General features: G+C 40.3%; 1 protein-coding gene across 1 annotated transcript in view; it reads left to right on the plus strand.

Moving 5' to 3' along the window:
- LOC111228361 (RNA polymerase II elongation factor ELL-like) overlaps nucleotides 1-24,263 on the plus strand; it is a 27,373-nt gene extending 3,110 nt beyond the window's left edge. The window contains exons 2-12 of the mRNA XM_022754183.1: nucleotides 616-663; nucleotides 11,120-11,247; nucleotides 11,800-11,954; nucleotides 14,428-14,669; nucleotides 15,354-15,478; nucleotides 17,234-17,348; nucleotides 18,076-18,532; nucleotides 19,060-19,123; nucleotides 19,606-19,777; nucleotides 19,885-19,929; nucleotides 20,606-24,263. Coding sequence (XP_022609904.1) covers nucleotides 616-663; nucleotides 11,120-11,247; nucleotides 11,800-11,954; nucleotides 14,428-14,669; nucleotides 15,354-15,478; nucleotides 17,234-17,348; nucleotides 18,076-18,532; nucleotides 19,060-19,123; nucleotides 19,606-19,777; nucleotides 19,885-19,929; nucleotides 20,606-20,716 — 1,662 coding nt within the window. The 3' untranslated portion in view covers nucleotides 20,717-24,263. The remainder of the gene's footprint in view (nucleotides 1-615; nucleotides 664-11,119; nucleotides 11,248-11,799; nucleotides 11,955-14,427; nucleotides 14,670-15,353; nucleotides 15,479-17,233; nucleotides 17,349-18,075; nucleotides 18,533-19,059; nucleotides 19,124-19,605; nucleotides 19,778-19,884; nucleotides 19,930-20,605) is intronic.

The raw sequence follows: 24,263 nt of genomic DNA on the forward strand, positions 1-24,263 counted from the left end.
TGGGGGGGGGGGGGGGGGGGGGGCTTAAGCCAGGTACACTGTGGACTTGGAGATCAGTACAGTTTTTACAAACCGCAGCAACGAGGCCTTATAAAAACTACATTTTTAAAGAAATATAATTGGTTTCAGGAGGAGCTTTGTCTTTCCTCTGGGATCTGTTTAGGTTTTATTAATTTAATCATTTAGAAATCAGCTGAAACACACATTGGCACAAACACGCTCAGCAAACTGATTGACAGAGGAAAGTTTTCTGTAGGTTGTAGATCGATTAATCACACACATTCCTCTGCAGATTAGGGCCAGAAACCCTTGAACTGTAGACTTCATATGATATAGAAATATGACAGTAATTCATCAGGGCAAAGCCTGATGGGAAACAGCAATTATGGAATTTGGGAATTTAATGAGGAAAGTTTACCAAGCATCGTCTCATTGAGCCAGACTACTGTTATCTAGAGAAATCCACTGAGCAGAGCTGGAACAATGGCAATATATTTTCACTTGTAATGTATGAGCTGTGCATTAGATTAAACATGAGCATGATTTCTGAATCAATGACCAGTTTCTTCTTTTCTCTCTCTCTCTCTCTCTCTCTCTCTCTCGCTCTCTCCTCAGGCGTCACTATCAAATCAGCCAGCGATTTGCTTCAAGGGGAGCCAGGGGGTAAGATGTTTTGCATACTCTCCCTAATGCCTCAGAAATTGAATGCTCTAATTAGTTCTGATATGCTTTGGAGCGTACTTGTGACAGTTCCTCTGCACATCTTATTTGATTCTTAAGCATCCAATAAGCACTTGCATGCATCCGCAAAGAGGTCGGCCTTGTGCCTTTCCAAATGTTGGGATGATTTTAGTGTCATTCAGTCATTTGTTTCTTAGAACATCAAAAGTGAAAGATACAGTGATCCACATGGAGAACCTTGCTCGCTGTTAGTGTGCAGGAGCCCAAATCCTGAGGGAAAGGTGTCATTAATTTGCTCAGTTATATGTTGTGTCAAATAGCCTGGACCGCATATGTATATACTGAGACGAAGGCATATGGTCTACAAAAACGCTTGACACTGAAAGCAAATATGGCATTCCTGTGAAGAGGCTGTAAAGAAAGATGCCTGTGTCCAGCATGATTAGCCTGGCCACTATTACACCCTCTCTGGCTTTGCCTGCTAGGCTACTACACATTTACCACACAATCAGCCCTGTCTAAAAGGAGCTGTTCTAATCCCTGCGAGAGCCGATTGCATTGACGAAAGTGACTGTACACAAATGCTGGCCCTGTGTGCTCACACGGGCCCTGGAAGCCCTAAGACAGGGTACGCTATACCCCCAGGCTGCTAGCCAGGTTACTGGGTCAGGCTCGCAACTGGGGAGGCTTTGTTCAGGGAGGGGGAGGAGGAGGAAGGGGAATTGGCGAACCCCAGGGAGCCCCCGTTTCTCCATGCCTGTTGTCTCTGTGCAGACATGAAAGATTTGAAATACAGGAATGGTACAGGAGCTGTGGAATTTCTATCCAGGAAAATGTGCAAAATATGTCCAAAACACAAATAATCTATGTAAACATGTAATGAAACATATGTGGAAAACACCAGATTAACCTGCTTAAGAGTTTTTCTGTGAAGCAATGTTAAGTGAGTGCAATTTAAGTGTGCTTTAATCACTGAATGGGATTTGGTGATTATATCTTGGCTGGCACATTACATATTCAAATTGCTTTGCGGAATTCAAGCATGGGCTCCCTCCCCCTCTGACAATAGTCCCCGAGCTGGACGATTGGGCATTAATGAGGTAGCTGCAACCATTGGTGGTGGGGGAGGCCAGATTAAGCCGTTAGTGGGGGGAGGATGTTGGTGAACATGGCAGTCTGGCATAAAACAGACCGAGAGGATAACCAGTATCTGTTTCTCCAGGTTGGAGGGTTACAGATGTCGGTATTCCTCTATTCCGTGTTCGCTGAATAAGTGCTTGATGGGACTCATCCCTTCCCTAAAAGCAGCATGAGGTTCAAGAGGTCATATGTAGCAAGTGAGGAGGTTTGTGTCCACTGACACTTGCCAGCAGTCGAGCCTGATCATAGAAGCTACGACTGCTACTGTCAGATCTTTGTTCTCGCTGGCTCCATGTCACATTTCCTATAAAGGGGCACTTCCAAGGCCACGAAAACCAGAGGAATTCTTCAAATCACTGTCCTGGCATCACTCCAAGGCTCAGCGGTATCAGGGGCCAGGGCTCCTATCAAGAAATAGCACGCTGAGGTTTTGAGCTGCCTTTCTCTCTGACCCTGCGGCATTTAGCCCTACTATTGTAAATTGTCTGCCAAACTTCCTATCATGCACCAAAAGACACAAGCTCTCAGATCCCTGTGAAACTACTGTTCAAGACAGCTGTGAATCATACAAATTACATTTTTTAAAAATCTGCTTTTTAATCTGGCTAACCTCTAATTTTACTCATCTAAACAGGGTAAAAAGAGATGTAAACCTAGATGCTTGATCAATAACTATCGTCTGGAGCAGTGAAAGAAAATGTTTTCAAAAAAAGTGGCGATGGTGATGCAACTATAAAGAAACAGGAGAAGTAGAGAGATACTCCTTTTGACGTTTTATAAAAGCTCAAAGCTGAAAAGAAATTAGATTCTGGATTACTTTGAAATCATCAGAAAGGATTAAGGAATATATTTAGAGTTGGTCTGGGTTCCCATGGCCTGGAATTTCACATCCTAGTGCTTATTTTCCTTTAGGTCTGGCAGCGCCGCCTGCTTGTTGGCATGCTCTATATTCATTTAGTAAGAAATGAACCTTGTTAGTTCTTATTCATTGGATCCATGCTGTAGGGCATGTATTGATTAAGTATCGTGTTTTATCCATTTAACTAAAACCCTGTTTGTTATTTAAAAGCACATACTTCACATTCTTGTATTTGTTGATTGTTCCACTTGCACCTCTGTGGTTAGTGAACACTGTATCTCATCTATTGCATTGTAAATTTGTGGTATACCATTGAGTGGTTCAATATATTTTTTGTTTCATCGTTTGTTGAATATAAGTTTTATGGGTGTTATATTGTCATTGTAAACGTGGACATTACATCTGAATACTGTATGCTGTGCTGTGTCAGGTGTGACTTCGGTTTCATTTCCTCTTCAGTTCATAAATATTGAATTGCAGTCGCCAGTGTAATTGTTTTTGTTTATGGCTCTGTCTGTTTTTATGTGCACAGCTGTCACATAAAGGCAGTGGTGTTGGGATGAGGGGAATGTAGAGGTGCTCTTAAAGATATGCTCACAACGACTGTGTGTGAAGGCTGAGCTTCCACTGAGCTCCCTCCCGCCTGTCCTCTTGATTATTGTGCCATTTCACCCCATGCCTTGGCTGAATCCTTCAGAGACATCAGGGCCTCTATCTCACACACGGCTGCTCTGACTTTGCCCCCCCCCCCCCGCCACCACGTCGCTTTGCTTCGCCTCCCGCTCACGCTGCAAATAAGCTTTTGCACTGTGCGAGTGTGTATGAGTCCACGCACACATCATTTTTTTTCCTCATTTTTTTTTTTTCCTCTGGAAGCTAATTAGAATAACAATAACAGGAATGTGGTTTGAGAGCTGTCCTCTCCCAGTGGCATAGCAGTGAGAGGAAGAGTTGTCCCACGTGTTTCTGAAAGGGCACACGCCGCCCTATTCATCCAGATGTGTTAAGCGAGGCAAAAGTCTGTGTGTCCTCTGCTCGTCTGAGGCCCACTGTGTTTATACAGAGCCACTTGGCCTTAGGATTTTTTAGATCATACAGTATATTTTAAGAACAAGCCTCATGAGATCCTACAGTTAAAGACTCTTCTTTAGTCAGCTCCTCTGTCATTATTGTGTTCTATAGCTTCAAACAAGGGACCTCGAAGGATGCCATGGTGACTGTGGCAGTGTTTGAAGAGTATTTTATGGTTACAAGAGAGCTGTAAAATATCATAGATCAATGGCACAAACTGGGCAGGTAGTATGACCATAGGTGGCAAGTGTATAAAAGTATATAAAAAATATGAATTTGCCAGGATTAGAAACACAGTGAAACACATACACAGTTGTCTGTTCTTGTTGTTGTTTTGTGTTGTTTATTTACATTACAAGCTAATCTGGAACCATTAGGACTAAAGATGTAACCACCACCCTGGGAAACTGGAAATAACAGTGAGAAAACCCCAAAATGACAACACAGGCTGCTGTGAATAGAGACTGAGGTAATATGCAGATTTAAAAACCGACTGATTGTTAAGTTATAGGTCAGCAAGCGACACCTTGAACAGTTCATCTGAAAGGATTAACTGGAATATTAGCATGCAGAAAACTGAAAGGCAACGGATCGCAAAAAGAAAATTGTACAGTCAGTTTTCTTGATTATTGGGCTCTCAGAAAAATCTGCAGCTACATAATAGTCATGCATACTCCAATTTTCTAACAATTCCTTTAAAAAAATCAGTTTTAATTTCAGCAAAATCTTATAAATCTAAAAAAAAAAAAGAGAATTAAGCCTCATTTCACAAACTAAAGATTTTCAAATCAGGCAACATTAAGTTCTTTAAAGATTTTGTTGATTATAAAGAAGTTGACATTTAAATGGCCTAAGATAAATGTTACAATCATACTGTGCACAACTTTTAATTATTAAATTATCCAATGAGTAATTTGGTATTGTAAAGATAGAACAAAGCTGATAAGAAAATACTGGAGGCACTGGCCTCTGAGGAGTCTGATCTCAAACATTTTTTTTTCTTGGATATAAAAATGCAGCACAACAGGATATGAGCAACACAAACATTTCCAATAAACACAGGCAGTGTTTCTGTGAACGGTAGTGAGGAGTCTTTAAAGCTTAAAGCCAAGAGCTTGAAACCAACACCAGAGAGCTATTGTTAACCTAAAGACAGAGAGATTTAACAGGCTTATGTAATCCTTATTAGTTTGGTGGTGGAAGATACACACGGGATAAAAACAAGTATTTTCACTAAACTTTTAGAACAGGTCTCTCTATGTTTCCTTCATAATAAAATGACCAAGTCTAAGGCATCAAAAGTAACATGCTGCGATATTGACATGGCAAGCAGAAATTTGAAATTTAATTTACTCATCATGTTTTTCATACACAACAGGGATACTATTGCGCATATAAAAACTCCTAACCAATGATCTCTGTCCTTTCTTACACCTGTATGTTGAATGTGTTTGACAGCTCAAGCGGGTTCATTGTGTTGTTTGGCTTATGTCTTCCCAGTCCATGCGCCCTGATGTTACACTTCACATCCCAGTGCATGTTTTGGATTTTCCCCTCTTTCTCCAAGTTTCCCTGCAAGTTAATCAGGTTTGGACATACTTTCCAATGCACAATCTGTGAATTGTTAAAGGATTACAGACTGCTTGCTTGTGTGGAGAGAAAAGTCCAGTAATGGGAGTAGAGTGCAGCACTCCAAGTGGTTTGTGGGGCTGCTCCAGTGAAACAGCTTGGGATCAACAAGGGACACACATCACTGGTGTCACTGCACTCTGAGGTCTAATAACTAGTGTGTAAAGGGAATTTCCGAACTTCCAGTCACCATCTACTGCAAATTAGGCGAGGCTTAGAGGGGGGGATACATTTAGTCTAACAGATTTAAAAAAAAATACAAAAATAGTTTTAGTTTACATATTGCAACAAGAGAAGAAGGGCACTTAATATAATATAATTGTAGGCTTTTTAGTGTTGTCTACATCTCGCTGTCTGTGAAGAGGAAGGCACCTACAGTAAAGAGGAGTGGGGGTGTCAGGGTTGGGAAGAGGGAGAGTGTTTGTTAAGGTTGACAGATTAGCCCCAGCTTCTTAGAAAAAGACTGATTCTGCTTGGCATAACAGGCAGTACCTTGGGGGATGTTCGACAGTTGCCCATCCCCATATCCCCACACTAACTCCCGTCAGTCCCCACCCCCCTTCTTTTGCTTTTCCTGTCTCTACCAACCCCCCTCAATGAATAGATCCTCAAGCACAGGAACCACCACATCCATCCAGGCTTACTGAAAGCATGATTTAAACCGTAAAAGGTGATGTCACACGCTTTGTTTTTAACAAATGAGTCACAGTGGAGTTGTAGATCATACTGCACAAAGCTGGAGGACAGTGAATGGGAACAATTTATGTGACCCCTGCATTTCTCTGGGACACTGTTTGTCAACATCACTGCATTTGCCTTACTGCCTCTGACACACGACTGACAGTTGGATGTTTTCTACTGTCAGGCCAAAGCCTCAACTTGTGGAGTCCATTGTATGTTGTATGAGCTCAAATAAATAGAGTGAATCAGGAACTAATACACTTGCTCCAGTCAGGATCCTACCCCCTCTTCTCAACAGAGCTGTACATTCCTAAAGGAAGACTATTTAGGACCATCCCTCATACACTGGCTCTACTGGGAGCCACCGCCAACCCCCCTCCCCTCCATATACACACACCCAAACCCCCAATCCCTCCCTTTACCCCCCAACAACACACAGCCACACGTCCCTGCTGTTCATGAATAATCCAGGCGGGCCGACAGGCCATTGCACTCAGCTTTGTGGGGGAAGAAGCTAGAACAAAAGACGGGCAGCTCACAGAGCAGCTATGGCTGAGTAGGCTCAGATGAGAAGACAATGGTAACTAGTGTCAGTACAGACAGGGGCAGGAGGCAAAGACTTCAGAGTAAATCACATATCCAGGCACCCGCTCCCATCTCAGTGCTGCCATGCCAAATACCAGAGCTGGGAACCTTGCCTTCTCACTTTCGTCTGCAGAGCAAAGAAAGAAAGACAAAGAGAGAAACTATCGTCTCATCTTTCCCAGCAGATGTTTGGCTTGCAAAAAGCACACAGGACTGAGGAAAAAAGTAGATCTCTTTAGTGAAGGTATTTTTCCCTTCCTCACCAAATAGCAGGGTTCAGTCTGTTTAACCTCATCAAAGATGAGCAGTTTAAACATGCTCAGGGAGTTAAGTTTTTTAAGTTTTACAAGGACATCACCGATAATGCCTTTTGTCCTTGCTCAAATGCTGAGCCCCCTGCTGAGATTTTCTGTTCCAGTCCAGTTCACACCTTACAACAGCTTGAAAGTATTTGACATCTCCAAACACACAGGGCCTGGAGTAGCAGATGTGGCTGGGCCAAGGCCACAGAGGCAGTTATTGTATCAGCCTGTATGCTCCATGGGGGGGGGGTTGCACTGACAAGGTGCTAAGGATTGCCGTTCTGATGCCATTTGGTTGCTCTGACTGTAACCGTCCAACGGCTTTACTCCCATCATGATAATGAGAAGTATTACTGCACACATCTCTCACTGCTGTTTTTACAGAGCTGCTCAATTTCATTAAACTGACATGTGTTAATAGTACTCTCTGATAATAATAATACCCCATTAAGCTTTTCTCTGATTAATTACTCATTAGATTAAATGGCTCACACAATCATAATTAGAATACTATGGAGCATAAGCAATTTAATGAATTCTTCCCCTCATTCAGAACTGGACAAATAACACCCATTTAATAGTTATCTCCATAATTATTAATAACTCTTATAGCAGAAATAGCAAATTCAAAGTACACATCAGAAAAGATTTGAATATAACTGAAAACATAAATATAATTTTTTTTTTTTTTTTTTTTTTTTTTAAATTAACTATAGGAATTAAATTAACATGTTTTGCTTTTTGGGTCTTCATTAGCAGCACTTAGCGTATTCATCATAAGATTAGTCTCATTTTGTACCAGAACCTGATCACCATCCATGTGTGTGCCACCCAATCCAATTATTGATGTGGATGTAAGTATTATTTGAATGTAAGCATAACATCTAATGGTTCAAAAATGCACTTAAAAACCAAGTTGCTGTCAGATTACTTATAGAAACGGGGGAGTCATGTAACCACAGCATCTTCTTTTATATGTTTGTGTATACATGACTCAACGGTCCTTGACCTGGGTGTGCTATAGACATACTTTTCTATGAACTGTTAGTAGCTGTGTCTGGACTGCCCTGTGTGTACTTTTGTGACTCATTTACTGTGTGTTCAGTTTCTTTTTCTCTATTTGTGTTTATTAATTGATGATTGTACATAACCTGCTCCACAGAGTTTGACTGATAAAAGCCTCTCTTTGATGACATAAGGGCTAAACCGTCAGTAACTGTGTAACTCAGAAGATATTTGACCTCAGTCCCTGCATGTGACCTGTGGGAGTGTGAGGCTTCCTCTGCCTAAAAAAAGACGAAACGGCAACACACACACTCACACACACTGCCTCAGGGGATCAGGCCAAAGCTCCATACGGAGATGCATGTGACTCAGCGTCTCTATGTAAATCTACACCTACTACTTGACTGACAGCAGCTTCAGGATCACAAACCTGTTGGCACAAGTTGTGTCACTCACTAAACACATCAAGACTCAGAGTTAATTTCATCAAGCTTGGTGGGATGATGATGAAACAGGCCACTTTGTATAAATTGGCTGTGATGATTAGTGTATTCTGCAGTCACTCTTTAAAGCTGTCATCTATAACCTTCTGGTTGTTCACACTACAGCAGAGTTGTCGACTTGGTTCTTCTTGTTGTTGGTATGCTGCGAAAATGTCACCGACTGACCGGGTAAGCATGGTTGTGGACATTTCCTGAAGTATTAAAGCTGCAAGGCCTTGGCATTGTCAGACGGAGACTCAGTGGCAGAGTAAGAAAAGATTCTCAAACTACTGTAAACAACAATGTCGCAGCACAATCAGGGACAAAAATAATATAATATCATTTAAAGACAGATTTGAACTTATCCCACAGTGGCAGCTATTTATCAAAGTTTGCATATCATTGCATATACTGCAAATCAAGCCTTTGTAGGGAAGTTTACATAAGTCTTTTACTAAAAGACTGATAGTAATTAGGGACCTTTTGTTTTCGATTAGATCAAACAAATGAGATGTAAATAGTGAGATTTAGAGGATTTTGTTAGTTTCAGACAGAGCCGTGCTAGCTTTTCCCCCTTGTTTCCAGTCTTCGTACTAAGCTAAGCTAAGCGAACCGGCTATAGCTTCGTATTTATCGTACACACGAGACACAAACAGCTCAAGATTTTGAGCTGTTTTTGTGCAACACTTTGAGGGCTTAGTTTGTGATCCCACGGTTAGACAGAGAGGCTCTCCTTTACGAGTCAGGAACTGGGAACTAATGGGTTAAATGACATATGGTTATGAAGCTTGAGAAGGAAGCTGTGAATAAAACGGTGGCGACCTCTGAACAGTCTGACCTGAGTGACATCGATTAGAATCTGAATGTGAAGTGTGCACGGTGCCATGGATGGGGGTGACAGGCAAAAATAATGCATGGCTGGAGGGGTCTCATACGGCTGCCATTGAGTGAAAGAGGAGACGTGGTGGCACCATTGCTATGCTAAATGTGTAAATGTGTACTCTCATCTTATTGCATGCTAGCTTTTGTTTAGCAGGACTCTCATTTTAAAAACAAATTCGAATGCAGTTCTTCTGCATGCCTTTCGCTACATCAATAACCCGCCTTTTGGTGACTTGTTGCTTGTAATTTTGGTCAAGGCGGCTACTACTTTACTCTCTTAAAGTAAAAGGTCCTGAGGACATGACTCGCCTCTTGGCCCTGCTCACTTTGATGCTTTTTTGGTTGATCGTTCCTAATTAGCGTAAAACCCAAAGCGGACATATGCAGGACTCTGCTTTACCACTTCATGTGAACGGTCAGACATAAATAGGGCAGAATTAATGGTCAGCTGTGTGCCTCAAGTGTCCATGGCCTTGTGGGGCTGCTTTGCGTTTTGTGTTGACATGGGTGGGCTTGTACACATGAAGGAAAGCTGGAGGCTGATGGGGGTAGGGTGAATGGCATGCGTTGGGTTTTAGAAGGAGGGGGGCTGTCGAGGAGAAGAGCTGTTCATTGGCTCCGTGCTGCAAAAAAAAAAAAAAAAAAAAAACTGCTTATGGCTTTGCTGCATGACTGGGCATTTGTGACAGCTATATTCCTGCCTGCCACATCTGCCAGGGGCACTGTGCTCTCAGCCAGTCAGCTTATAATCAATCACTTACGACTGATAACTAAAGAGGCAGCTTCAAGTCCATCTGACTGTTTGTTTTTCCTCAGACCTGCAGTTAAAAATATCTGTATGCTTTGGCATGAGGTGGTACCTCATGCTACAAAAAGAAGAGAAAGAGAGGAAAACTTTAAGCTGTTGCAGCAATCTCACATTAAGTATTACTCATCAGTAAGCATGTATTCATGCTTGTAAAGGATGGGGGGATAATCATGGAGGTTCAGCTGAATCTAGGACATTCTATCAACAAAAGTAAACTGTCCATTTTGAGGCTGAAACACAGCTGCAGGCAGTGAGGAGGAGAGCTGCTGCTGAATGTTTTAAAGGACATATTACCTGTTGGTTAATGACTTTCTATGTTGAACTGTCCTTTTAGTCGAAGTAGGTTTTTGGGTCATTTTATGTAACAGGTTTCTGACAGAGATAGACTTCACCCTGTTGGCTTGTTTGTTGCTAGGGAGACGTGGACAGTCTGTGACAGGAGAGGTTATCGCCCAAGTGAAAAAGCTGTCCGTTATACTATTGTTATGTTTTGCCTTTCAGACAGGCTCCTCCCATGACTGGCTATAGGTCATCATCCCTGACCTGGGAGGTCCCGTGTAGCCTCTGTGACTGGCCCAAGTGGGAGATTATTTAGGTCACATTTATTGCATGAAAAAACAAGAACCAGTGAGTCAAGATTGCTCTCATCAGATTCAATAACGTGAATCAAGACGTTGGTCATGTTGATTTATTTATTTCCAGTGTTTTTCCACTATGAAATGAAATAGAGTCGAATCAGGCTACATCTGCGAGAGATAAAACATGCTTATTACATAACACACCACTCAAATTAGCAGTGCTAACAGATACACTCAAGCGTGTAACAACACCGTAAAACTGTTGAAGGTTAAAAAGTTGCCTGACATGGGTTTTGTAAACACAAATGGAGAACTGGCCTGGTGTTTATTTTTACTTTTTATTCTGAAGATCTCCAACTTTTAAACAATGTTTCTTATAATTTCACGCTTTCTGTTTCTTTATTTGTCTTGGATAGTTCATAAAGATCCCAGCACCAACCCCTGAATCTCCCGATGGATTCAGAGTCTTCTCCTTCTACCTATCCAGTGACAGCAAAGACAAGCCTCAGTCCAGCTTCGACTGCATTCACCAGTATGTCTCAGGGTAAGCAGGACACATAAGCCTTTCCACAGTTGACCACAAATGGAATTCGTTGTAAATTTGGTGTGAGACTGAGTCCACAGGGCCTTACCAAACAGTGGCCTCTCTCTTCAATACTACAACAACAGACAGTACCACTGTCAGGCTATATTCAGACAAGACTACAATAACACCCAAAGGCTGTAATGCTATGACTGACCTCAGAGGTGTGACCAGTAATAATTGAGAACAGAGAGGTAGTGTTTGTGGCTACGCAGGGTCAAAGGGTTGGTTAAAGGGTCACATTAGAGCGACTTTATTTCTACTAGAGTCTTTTAGTCTGTATAACTGCAAACTTGTTAAGAATGAAGTTTTATGAAACAGGACAAGAATTTACATGCAGACACAAGTCACAGAACCAGTTATGTGTGTGTCAGACAACACCACATATCATTGCATGACAGCAATAATCCCCAATGCTTGAGTTTGACAAATGGCCAGTTAACTGAGCCTTGCCAGAGAATTTGAAAGCTTAAACTCTTAAGTGTTATCTCTTCTTCGCTGTCCTCCGCACAGGGAGGGTAGGGATCACCTGGAGGGCCAGGGCAGCATTCAGGACAAGATCACAGTTTGTGCCACAGACGACTCCTACCAGACAACCAGGGAGCGCATGTCTCAGGTGGAGAAGGACATCTGGAGCCGCTCAGCAATCGAGATCAAGCCTGGGCCAAGTAAGCTGTTGTCTAATGGCTGTAACTACATTCTGTTGTATCTTCAAGTCGCAGTGTTTCGTCGCAGCATTCAAGCACATAGGGATCAAGGACAGATAAATGGAGAGTTTTCATGTACCCATAAAGCTTCTAAACCATTGCCTCTCACCATGACATCCTGCTGATAATTGCCATATGGTGTGGAAGTTATCACATAATTGATCAAAGTGCTGCATTGCAATTATTCATGCGAGAGGGATGCCTCTCTTTCTTGTAATTTTCCTTTCATTTTGACCAGATTGTTCAGGCACTGTGCCAGCTTGCCTGCTAGCACCATTAATGTGATTGCGTTTGCCAGAAGTATGCGCTAACAAGTCTCACGCGGAAGAAGTTTTGCCGAAAATATAATTGCACTGACTGGAATTTAATTCATTTTCATTTGATAAATTGTTTCTAAATACCATCTAAAGAAGAGGCCACACTTCACCTGGAGTAATCTGGGCCTCACATGCCGGATCTCATTCCTGCAATTAATTGTCTTTATTCACTGCCTTCTCCTTGCCTGAGCCTTGGTTTTAGAGTCATTGTCGATTAAATTGACCATGCTGCATCTTTATAAATGATGTATTCGTGAGGCTTCATGACATTTAGAGGTCCCATGGGTTTAAATACTTGTGTAGATTATATTTTAAGAATGGAAACATGCTGTGTAGACAAATGCCACGACATAATGTTTAGGATAATTGCTGCAGACGCCAGCTGGAACCTGTTTCTAGTCATTACATACCATGCTTTGCTGCAGAAATAGTCTCTAAGAGGCTTTTTTTCTCCCCAAAACTCATTTAATATATCTGGCAGGTGTATGCATCTAAAAGAAGCTGGAAATGACATGACAGATCCTGGTTAGAAACATGCAGAAGTTGAACATTGTTTTCAAGTTGTCAAGCTGTCCTTCCCTTCTTCTGGGCACCAGAGAGTGAAATAAATGGGTTATGGATCACAGTATGTGCCATATGCAATGAAAGCACACAGTTGTTTGGTGGTGACTGACTGTCTTTTTTATGGTACAGTAATGCTATACTAAAAAACGTCCATATATCAACTCACAATTACAGGTTACAGATTTGAAAAATGTCTACAATTTAGACAACAGTGTATGATTTAAAGTTCATTTGCATTCAGTGGCCAGGAGGCTGCGACAATTTGTGCTCACCTGGTGTTGCACAACTTGCATTTGAAAATAAATTCCAGTGAAGTCCATTTTAGAATTATTATTTTTATATATTAGTTTCCTCTGTAATATTGATACATTGTTGCACAACATTAGCTATTTTTAGTGTTTGATCATGGCTCATAAATACGCCCACATTACTGTAAAGCACATTAGTTACTTATCCTAAATGAGACATCGCTATCATCATGGGAAGTATCATTCCACAAATGCTGCCTTGAGTCTTGAACTCTCCTCAAGCTGCTCTAATTTATTACCATCAAACAATGACTCTAGTTGCTGCTTGTTTAAAATGTGGCAGTCCAGATTGTTTCAGTGCAGGAAGGATATTTGCCAAAAATCTGAATGGTTCATGGCAGATGTTGAGGCAAGCTCCTGCAAGACTCCTGCAAGACTCCTTTTGAATCGTACCAGGAATATTGTAAACATTGCTAAAACTGAAATCTAATGTTACTTTTAGAAAGTGAAAATATCTATAGTTTTAACAGTATTACTGTACTGTAAAATGCCCTGGATACATATGATAAGTCTAGCATGTTGTCTATGTGAGAGTGCTGTCAGTCTTCGACCTATAGCAACCTCCAAAGTATGGCTTAAAGTTGTAATGAGATTACAGTCTGCAGATATCCATAAGTACTGCCTGCCCAGGTCTAACTGAATTAGTGCTGCAACAGGAAGAAAGGGCCTCTCTATGTTAGTTGCTTTAGTTTCCATGCTCCTCTGTTTACTCAGCGGTAGGCTAACCCCACTGTCAACTCCTTTCACTGTTTTCCACTTGCAGCACCATGGCCTCTGTGCATTAGCACAGTACCATGTTGAAGGTATTTACTGTATATGTGTAAACTGCTTTTTCAGATGTGGTTTAAAGTGCTGTACACACTGCATCTGTTGTGTTTGCATAAAGCAGATTGCATGACAATAGGGAGATATAATGAAGATAAAAACATATTAGGCTGTCTCTCCTGTGTAGGCCTGTCTGTCAAAATCAGAGTGTGATTTGTATAACTGGCCTGAGGACAGGATAAGGAATGATACGTCGGCTGTGCTATTACAGGATACTGTCAACGTATGTGAATCCTGTTATCAGATCAGTTATAATCTCTTTGCTCCTCTTTAGTTTTGTGTAGTGTAGCAACTGTATTACCATTCAAAAACAGCTTTAGATTACTGCTGTGATAACTTTTTGATTAACTGACCAAAGAAACTTGCCCTCAAGAGAGTCATGTTGAAACTCTGCTCTGTGTCCCTTTGTTTTGATCTCAGGTAAGTGTGTGAAGGTCCAGAGGAAGCAGGGTCTGGTATCAAGCTCAGATGGCAGCAACAAACACTCCCCCAACAACAAGAGGAGCCTGATTCCCAGCCCTGTGGCACACCGGTCCTTGAGGGATCGCATCATTCATCTCCTGGCCTTAAAGCCCTACAGGAAACCTGAGCTGCTACTGTGGTTGGAGAGGGAGCGGGCCAGTCCAAAGGACAAGACTGACCTGACCTCAGTACTGGATGAGGTGAGACATCTGGCACATTGCTATGTAAAAACATTGTTGACTAACGATGAAATATCCTCAGATCCAAAGATGTAAAGGAAAATACTGGAATGCTAAGTATGATATATACAAATTTAGCTGCTTTTAGCATCACTTGATATTAGTACAAGGATTCAAACTACGAACATAAATGTGTCCCAAATGCTGTTTTCCTATCGATACAAATGTACAAACTATTGCTGTGCAGCTCTAAACTCTTCTCTGCAAAGGTTTATTTCAGGCATTCTTCCTGTGTTCACAATGTGTGAGTGTCCCACTGCAATGATCAAGTGGAGACTGCTGCCGCTGGTAGCTGTAATTAGGGCTGTGTTTTAATTATCTTTGGAGGAGAAGATTGTGTTTTGGCAGGAGAGGGGTGGGGTGTCTCCAGCTGGGATCTGACTACTTTCAGAATTGAAAGTGGTTGGTTTGGGGAGATTTGTATCAGCAGGATTAAGTTGTATAATGGCAGGGTTAAACTGTTTACCATGGAAACAATATAGACCCGTCACAAACAGGTCTTGTTTGATTTAGATATAAGGTGGACTTATGGCATTGCAGGTTAACACAGTTTGGTGCATTTACTAGCTCAGCTCGCCTCTTTTCCTGTTGTATTCTGTCCTCTTTCTGTTGATTTATTTACAATGTGAGCTGTTGGTATTTCAGGTTGGTAAACTGAACCCTAAAGACCATAGCTACTCTCTGAAGGATGAGCTCTACAGACACGTCCAGAGAGACTGGCCTGGATATCTAGAAGAGGAAAAGCAACTCATCCATAGGCTCCTGATCAGGTAAGTTAGTCATAATACTAAAAAATCTTTTGTGTTTTGTTCCATTGAGAGACTAACAAAATCTTATGTTTACTTTTTTAAAGTAATAGTTTTATAGTTAATCTTAGGAAATACACATATTAGCTCCCTTCCTGTGAGTTAGGTGAGCAAAATATAAAGCTACCACCAGCAGCAAGTTAGCTTAGCTTAGCATAAAGACTGGAAACAGGGGGAAACAACTAACCTGGCCATACAAAGGTAACAAAATCCACCTCACAGCACTTCTAAAGCTCACTAATTAACACATTATATCTTGTTGGTTTAATGCGTATGAAAACCATTGTGCAGTCTTACAGGGGGTTAATACCAGGGTGATTTCTGGGGTGGGATCAGTCACTTCTGAAAGTCCTGTCATCACCATGAGGCAATCAGCAGAAACTTAAGGATGCTAATACTTTAGCTTCAGAGGTGCTGGTACGAGATTTTGTTGCCTTCAGTCAGAGCCAGGCTAGCCGTTTCTCCATGTTTCCTATCTTTGTGCTAAATTAAACTAATCACCTCCTGGCTGTAACCCAATATTTACAATAAAGAAATGAGAGTGGTATCCATCTTTTCATCTAACTCTTGTAAAGAAACCAAGGAAGCAAATTTCCCAAATTGTTAACCTAGTGCTTTAAATTTCTTTTAGAGTTCCGTCTGGGCAGATAATGCAAAAAAACTAAGGGATGGATGCGTTGTGACAGTGCTGGCGTTAATACAGAAAGGCCACTGAATTAATGTAGAAGTCCTCTGTGATCATGCTGAAAGAGGAGCTTCCAAATGACTACTTCTCTGCACTGATGAATCTCTTAATGGACACATCAAAGCAGAGGAAAATATTCCCTGCACCGTGTTGCCAAACGGCATTAGCATGGAAGGTTCAGAGTAGCAAGGCTGAGCTTTTCAGGGTGAGCTTCCTCCCCTCATATGTTTCCTCTGACTGCCAGTAAACATGCAAGCCATGTGCTTCATGAGAGTTTTGGAAAAAGTGAAGGTCCCGTTGGCCGATTGAACAACCCCTTCTGTTCATCACCCCTGCTAAGTGTAAAAAGCTTGCAACTGTAGTCATGAAATTGTTTGCCAAGTGTGATAAAACTGTGATAGCCTGTAAATAGTGTAAACCAGATTTCTTTTCTGTAGTTTATTTAGTCATTTGTTGATGTAGGGTCTTCTTATTCAGGCTTTCTTAATACTGTCATTCACTGTCTGATGGTAATGTTTAATGGTCCTTGACTCCACTCACACTGACCAAATGATTAAGAGGGTTGCATGAATCCACTGGGGGGAGTGTCTCTTTGTAGTGGCGTCTGTTTAAGGAAGGAGCTGTAGGAAGCAGATTAACAGAGAGGAGGGTTTGGTCCTACAGAGGTTAAATCTGCTGCTATTGTTCTGTTCACTGGACTGTGTTCAGTCTTTATGGTTGCCTCCTGTAGATTGTATCACCAGACACAAAACAAAACATACCGCAGAAGCATGCAAAAACATTTGATTAATCTAAAAAAGACTGACTGGTTTGTAATGTCAAAGACCTTAATAAATGAATTTCCTCTGCAGTAAAGCTGCTATCTCTGTCTTTTCTCTAGAACCTGCGTCATAATAGATGATGATTGCTCATCCACTTTCTCATCAAATCAAGCTTTATGACCTACATGCTGCCTCTTCCTGTTTAGCTTTATAGGCCTTTCACCTTGCAGTTCATGTCGAACTGAAGGTACTGTGTTCTTAATCTTTCCTCAGGAAACTTCAGCCACTCCACAGTAGCCAGTTGAAGAGTCCCCAGTCCAACCAGTCATTCCATAAAACTCCTGGGGACTCTCCTTCACAACTCAGTCCTGCCAAGAATCTTTCAGTGGTAATTAGTCACCTTGAATGAATTCTATTTTCCTGCATGTCTTCCTTCTTATAAGTATGAAAAAAAAAGTTAATTCCTTTTTTTGCAGATAAGCATTACAGGAAATATATTTTTGCTACACCTATGTTTAATTACTTGCTCTTGCTTGAATTAAAATAATAGTTTGACATTCAGAGAAATTCACTTATTTGCTTTTTTTGCAGAGAGTGAGATGAGAAGACTTTTGCTACTCTCATGTCACATGCAGTAAATATGTAGGTGGAGCCAGTTAGCTTAGTTTAACATGTCATGTGTCACACTATTTCTTGGCAGTGACCAGCTGTCAACAACCAACAGAGACTCCATGAAGTTACTTGTCCTGGCCAGGTCTAGGTTTTGTACAGAGTAAACTAATGAGATCTAACATGGTAACGGGTGGATTTTGTTACATCTGGACCGAACCAGGCTATCATTTTACCCTATTTTCAGTAGTTATGCTAAACTAAGCTAACCAGCTACTGGCTCCAAGTACATGTTTTCCTTATAGACATAGGAGCGATATTTGGCTTCTCATCTAATTCTCAGCAAGAAAACCAATAAATACATTTTCCCAAAATGTTAAATATTTGCCTTAGAGTAAAAATGCTTATGTATATGCCACAGGCACTTTTGGCAAATCTCATGTGACTTGCACTCTGCTATCCAAAACATGAAGGGTAATTACTGTGTTCTATTTTTTTCCCCATAGAAACGCCCATTGCCCTCTGACCCATCCAGCTATCAAACTCCCAAAAAACAAAGACTATTAGACCAGTGTTTGCTTCTGCAGTCGCCTTCTCATGGAGACTACGGCACCAATGTGGCTCGTAGCTCCTCTAGTCATAGAAACTCTAGTGTACAGATCAAAATGGAGTTCGACAAAACCAACAATCATCTCCAGGGGAGCCCAAATGGTCTGTACTCACCACACAAACTCAGCGGGTCATCTGCTATTCCCAAATTGGAGAGGACAGAGCCAGTTCTTACTGCCCCCAGCCCCAAGCCCCTACACATTGACACCTCCATTTGCACTGACCAACAGTTCACCAACGGCCAACATAAAAAGAAGAGGTCCAAAAAGCACAAAGACAAGGAACGAGAGCGCTTAAAACCAGACTGGATAGAGACCAGTCCAGACCTGAAGCAGAACCAAGAAAATCTCAAAGGTAAATGACATTTAAAACTATAAAACTGTCCTCCCTTAAACATTTTGTCATATTTCATGTGTCTTATTGTGCTGTCATGAATTTCTTTGGTATTATTTGTTCAGGCCATGATGATTATTAGCTTTCATTCAGCAAAAGGAAAAAAAAATCCTCAGGGCTGGGTTATAGTTGCTGCTGGAAGCCCACAAAGACCAATTCATATATTTTCATTTGAGAGTGCAGTGAGTGTTGTTAGGACTGTAACACTTTCTCCACCCTCAAGTCCTTACTCCCTGCTCTAGTCTGTTGATGATTGACTGTGGAACAGCTGGGTGACCTACGGTCGAGCGAGTCAGCAGGCAGCATTACCTCCTACTCTGGGCTGCTTACGTCACTGCTTGCCTTGGATCAGATCTCTTATCGGAGACAGTGATAAATGATTCCATCAGCCTTGATATGATGGCACATTATCACATTTGCATTGGCTGATTGCTTTAACCTTTTTTTTTTCCCCCATGTGTGTGCGTGTGTGTTTTTCCTATCTACAGACCATGAGGGAGAGAAAACACCTGTCAATCGAACCTCAGCAGAGGAACTGCCTGACTATTTAATGTAAGATTAAATACACATCATGTCCCTGACTGTGCAAATGTCATATTTTCAGATTCAGAAAGGATTCCTGATTCAGGAATAAAATCCAAATAATTGTCACAACATCAGTGGATCCACATAAGTTGTTGTTGATATCATCGGTCACTGAAGAGTTTAGGTTTCAGAGTCCAACCCTCTGTTGTAGAGAACTTGTCCCTAAAGGGTTAGGTTCAGCTTCAAAACCCTCACATAAATAGAAGGGAAATAAAACACATGTCTAAATGAGCTGTCACAAGGCATCACTGAGAATGACTTTGAAAACAAACGACCTTATGTCTTATATTTATACATCTGGTCGACACATCATGCTGTTAAATCAGTGACGTGTCAGACCTCTCACACCACCGATCTGCAGTGCCATCTAGTGGAAGGTCTGTGGAGGCAACGTGGCTTCTAAGGATCACTTCTGCTTTTAAATAACAGCTTATGTTCTCTCTTTTCAGAAAATACAGCACCATAACAGCACTGGAGCAGCGTCAACAGTATAAGGACGACTTCTGTGCCGAGTACGATGAATACAGAGCTCTTCATGACCGGATTGGGGCTATCACAGAGATGTTTGTTCAGTTGGGCTCAAAGATCAACACTCTCTCCCCGGGAACACAAGAGTACAAGGTACTGTCTGGACCAGAATCCCGCTGCTCTGTTTCTACCAAAACACCAGACAGAAAACAGATCTGATACATGGCTCCCTAACACCTTCTCTTTTATAACCTTTTCAGCTCATGGAGGACCAAATACTACAAAAGTACCGAAAGTATAAGAAAGTAAGAATGATTTAAGTTGTATCTCAATCAATGTAACACTGCAAGCACTATGCACTGAGCTTCATGCAATAACCACTCATATGAATATATTCATTCTTACGTGGCACATAAAGAGAATTTAAGACAATGTATCGTATTTACCAGTTTCCTTGTATTTAAAACTTTCTCTTGAGTGATCTAGGCCTGTCGTAGTAGTCATGTATACATAGTCTGCCATAGTCTGCAAAACGTTTGGCATCTAACTTAATGTCAGTCCATTCCTGCTTTATTTCTGACATAGCCTTGATCGTACTATTATGTAATCCCCTAATATCACTAGTCTACAGAGACAACTAAATTTATCATGTTTTTGTCTCAGTGAAATCTGCCTACAAATAGAGCAGAAAAAGTTACCTTATATATTGTAGCAATGTGACTATGCAAATGACCAAATCTCACAAATGAGCAGCTACACCACCAACAGGTGGCATTCATTAGGGTGAAAAAAGCTGTTTATAAACAAGTTTGTGCAGTTAAGAGGGTTTACTGAATCCAATTTGAAACACTCCTGGGACAAAACAAAAAGAGAGGTTTATGATGAAAATACAAAAATGGTCTTACACAAGGCCCATCATGCCGATTTTTAATGTGTGTTACCGAAAGCTCACTGGTTCCCCCTTTTTTTTCCTCTTTTTAGAAGTTTCCTGGTTATCGGGAAGAGAAGAAGCGATGCGAGTACCTCCATCAGAAACTGTCGCATATCAAAGGCCTGATCACAGATTATGACCGAACACAAGAACTTTCCTAGTAACTGGCTTCTACCCTCAGCAGGGTATAATATGACTGGACCAAAAGACTCATAGTGGACCCAAAGACTGTTCAGCTGGGTCCTGGAGTCACAGAGACACTTTTCACTTTACTCCTCCTGTTAATGGAAACGAGGAGCAAGGTTTTTTTTTTTTTCAAAAGTGGGCTGAGACCACCGACTCGTGATCAGATGTTGCCCTTTAACACTATGGTTTTCATCTATGATTATCGCTGTAATGGCTGGATTTTGTTCTGCTGTAAATTGGTCAGATGACACAGTGAAAGCCAAATCCATTTTCCTGAAATGCAAAACAGATTTGATCCTTCCTGCCTATTGTATTTTTATTCTATTTTTATTCTTTTATCTTGTCAGAACTAAAAAAGCATTGAATTATAAAAAGTGTTAAATAGATGGTACAATCAATCTTAGGGGGAAACAAAAGCTACTAAAGTTTTTATATTTAACATACAGAGGAATTAGTTTATTTGCTGTTTGCTGACATTAATTATTAATTAGTTACAATAATAAGATTGTAATACACACACATAATGACAGTAACAAGGTCAATGCTATAAACAGTATATCTCTCTTCAGACCACATCCAAAATGACAAATTCATTATTCAAATTTCATCTCATCATCAAAATGTATCATCATATACCTAGATTTCTGCAGGACTAAGACCACACAAAGGTTTATCTCAGTTATTCACTATGTGATCACATAATGACAATTAAAGCATAAGATGATGAGTAGATTAAAAGCGGGCTACATTATGTTTTCACCCAGAATTTGTTGTTAGCACCAGTTTCTCTGGGCTTTGATCATAAGGAATTATACCAAGTAGCTTTCTGCCAATGCCCTGTTTCATTTGTAAGAAATATTGGAATGCCACAAATTCACTCCTCACAGTACAGTAATGCTGGTTTCAAGATAGTGTCAATTTCACCCACATGTAGCCTACAGTACCATGAACTGCCTTTTGAACTATGTAATGAAAAAATATTATTAACTCACACATCTCTCAAGCCCTCTGGTTACAGGTTTAGTGACATACAGTAATCATACTGTATTTACACTGCAGATGAATGACTACAAGTTGCTGTATGAAACCTAACTTTTCACTTTACACACAAGTTTTAAAAGCTTACAGGGTTTTTAACTTGGTAATCAAACTATTCCACACATTTTGATTTAATATGATGTTGCTTTGGTTGAAGTCTTGATGATGTTTAATGTGGGATTTAGTTGAATAACAATATTTCAATTCAGTGATGTTATTCTGCTGAATGTGACAGAGATGCCTTTAAAAAAAAATATTGGACTATGTTATTTTTAGCCCCATGTGTGAAGCACATGGAGGACGGCACTGTGGGGCGGTCACTCAGTTCAAACCACTTTGGTTCATTTTAGACTTTTTGGAAGTCTTTGCACCAAAGCAGGTACACTTGAATAAACACAACCTGCAATTTTATTTCTCCTTTATTAGCTGTGGCCTGAAGTAGAGAATAGTAATCAGATTTCAGTGTTCTCTGGACATTTGCGCCAATGTAGCTGTACTCACAAATGTTGTCTTAATGATGGCTTAAAATGAGAGAATGAAGTTAATATATGCCTTAACATGTATGTCACACATTTCTAAGATTCTGGTACCCCTGTTTTGAAATGTTTTGTGTTCTCTGCACAGTTCAAAGCATTTCTATAAATGTCTTTATTTTGAAGGAAAGTTCAGTTACTGGATAGTTGTTGTGCAACAGTTGTCTAATCTGTGTTCTTGTTTTTTCGATGTACGTCTTAATCATTTTTTTTTTGTATTTACCTTCATTTGTTGTCTCATAATCTGTCCAATAATCATGAACTGTAAAGGAATTTGATTCACTGTCTAATCCTATCAAGTACCACTATCAAAAATAAGAATCATTGCAGAAATACTTATCTTGATTTCTCAGTTCAAATACTCACTGTAACATATTTAGCAGCTCTTTTGCAAGTACATGTTCATTTCTACATTTGGCATTCTGGGATGTTTGAAGGATTTGAGACTAGCAACAGCAAGTCTGTCTCGGCACATATGAAAGTTTCCAAGAAAGGAATATTTATTAGCACTGACCATTGGAAGAAATGATAAAACAGTCCAAACAGTATTTACCAATTCGAAGCATTAAATATCATCCATGCTAAAACTTCTGGATTCTTAAAGCTCCAGCAAATCTACAGAAATGTTTTCATTATTCTGACTGTTTGGATCTCTTCTCAGGACAGACCTTTTACTCTTTTTTGATTCTTTTATCTATATTCATTTTGATGAGCTTAGCAAATGTGCTACATAACTCCATCCAACCTGAGAAAATGTCTGATCAGTCAAAATCACTGAAAACACCTGTGGGATTTGTTCTAATGCTGGGGCCTGAAATCAATGATGCATGGTCTGTGATTCACATGATTTGTTTTAATTCAAAACAGAAAGGTACTAAAACTTTTTTTTTTCATAACAGCAGGATGAAAATGTCTACAAAACATAATTTAAACAAGAGACTATGAAATTAATAATAAATATCAGAACTAATTCAAGTTAGGGGCTTCCCATTTACCACTAAAGTCATATTGATCAATTGTAATCGAACAAACTGCATTGTGGGTGGCACTACATGGGCAAAATATTGGAATAATCAAAGTATGAATGAAGATAATCGTACCATTCATTTTAACATTGTTGTTTTTGGGAAACCAGACCCTTTATGTAAGGGGCTTCTCAAGTGCTAACTGTGATGTTTTGACTGTTGCAGGAGCTAACTACTGAAGGTGCCTTTTCATTCAGAAAGCAGAGCCACTCTGCCTGGAACTATCATTGGTATTCTGGGAAAAAAAAAAAAAAAAAAAAAAAAAAAAAAACTTGGGCCAGCAGTATTTACATGTGTAGTTTCACACTGTTGCCACTGTTCAAAGTGCTTCGTTCATTCATTTTTTGGTTAAGTTGATATCAAATGCCTTGTAAAATGTATGATGTGTATTGGCACTGATATATTTAATTAGAACATTTTCGAGTCAATTTAGCATTTAAAAAATGCAAGGTTTTCCAGGACACCAAGTAAACTGCATCTAATGTTAGCTATTTGCATACATGTATATTTGAAAGAATTGCCTGGATTTTGTGTTAATTTCTACTTTCAGCCCGGGAAACTGTTTCCACATATTTCATACAGGTGTGCTTAATTGGTATGTTGGTACTGGAAAACAATGCCTCCATGAAAATGTGAAATTAAACATTTTGTCAATTATGAATTGCTGCAGTTTATCCACCTAGGAGAACAAATTTCTTTATTTATTGCTTTGTATGTGTTTGTTCTTTTATGGGATTCTTCTTTGCAAAGTCTGTTCATTCTTTTCATGGCAAAATTCTAAGTATGGTGAAAGGGAAATGGAATATATTTTTGCAATTTCTGATGGTGGATGCTTTATCACAACGTCATCCTCTTGAGAAAAGATTTCAGAAAAGAATTGTATCATTGTCTCAGTAAGGTTGCAAAATAAAGCTCTTTTCAATTCA

Source organism: Seriola dumerili, unplaced genomic scaffold (assembly GCF_002260705.1).
Source record: "Seriola dumerili isolate Sdu_G_001 unplaced genomic scaffold, Sdu_1.0 BDQW01000219.1, whole genome shotgun sequence".
In the NCBI taxonomy this organism is placed as follows: domain Eukaryota; kingdom Metazoa; phylum Chordata; class Actinopteri; order Carangiformes; family Carangidae; genus Seriola; species Seriola dumerili.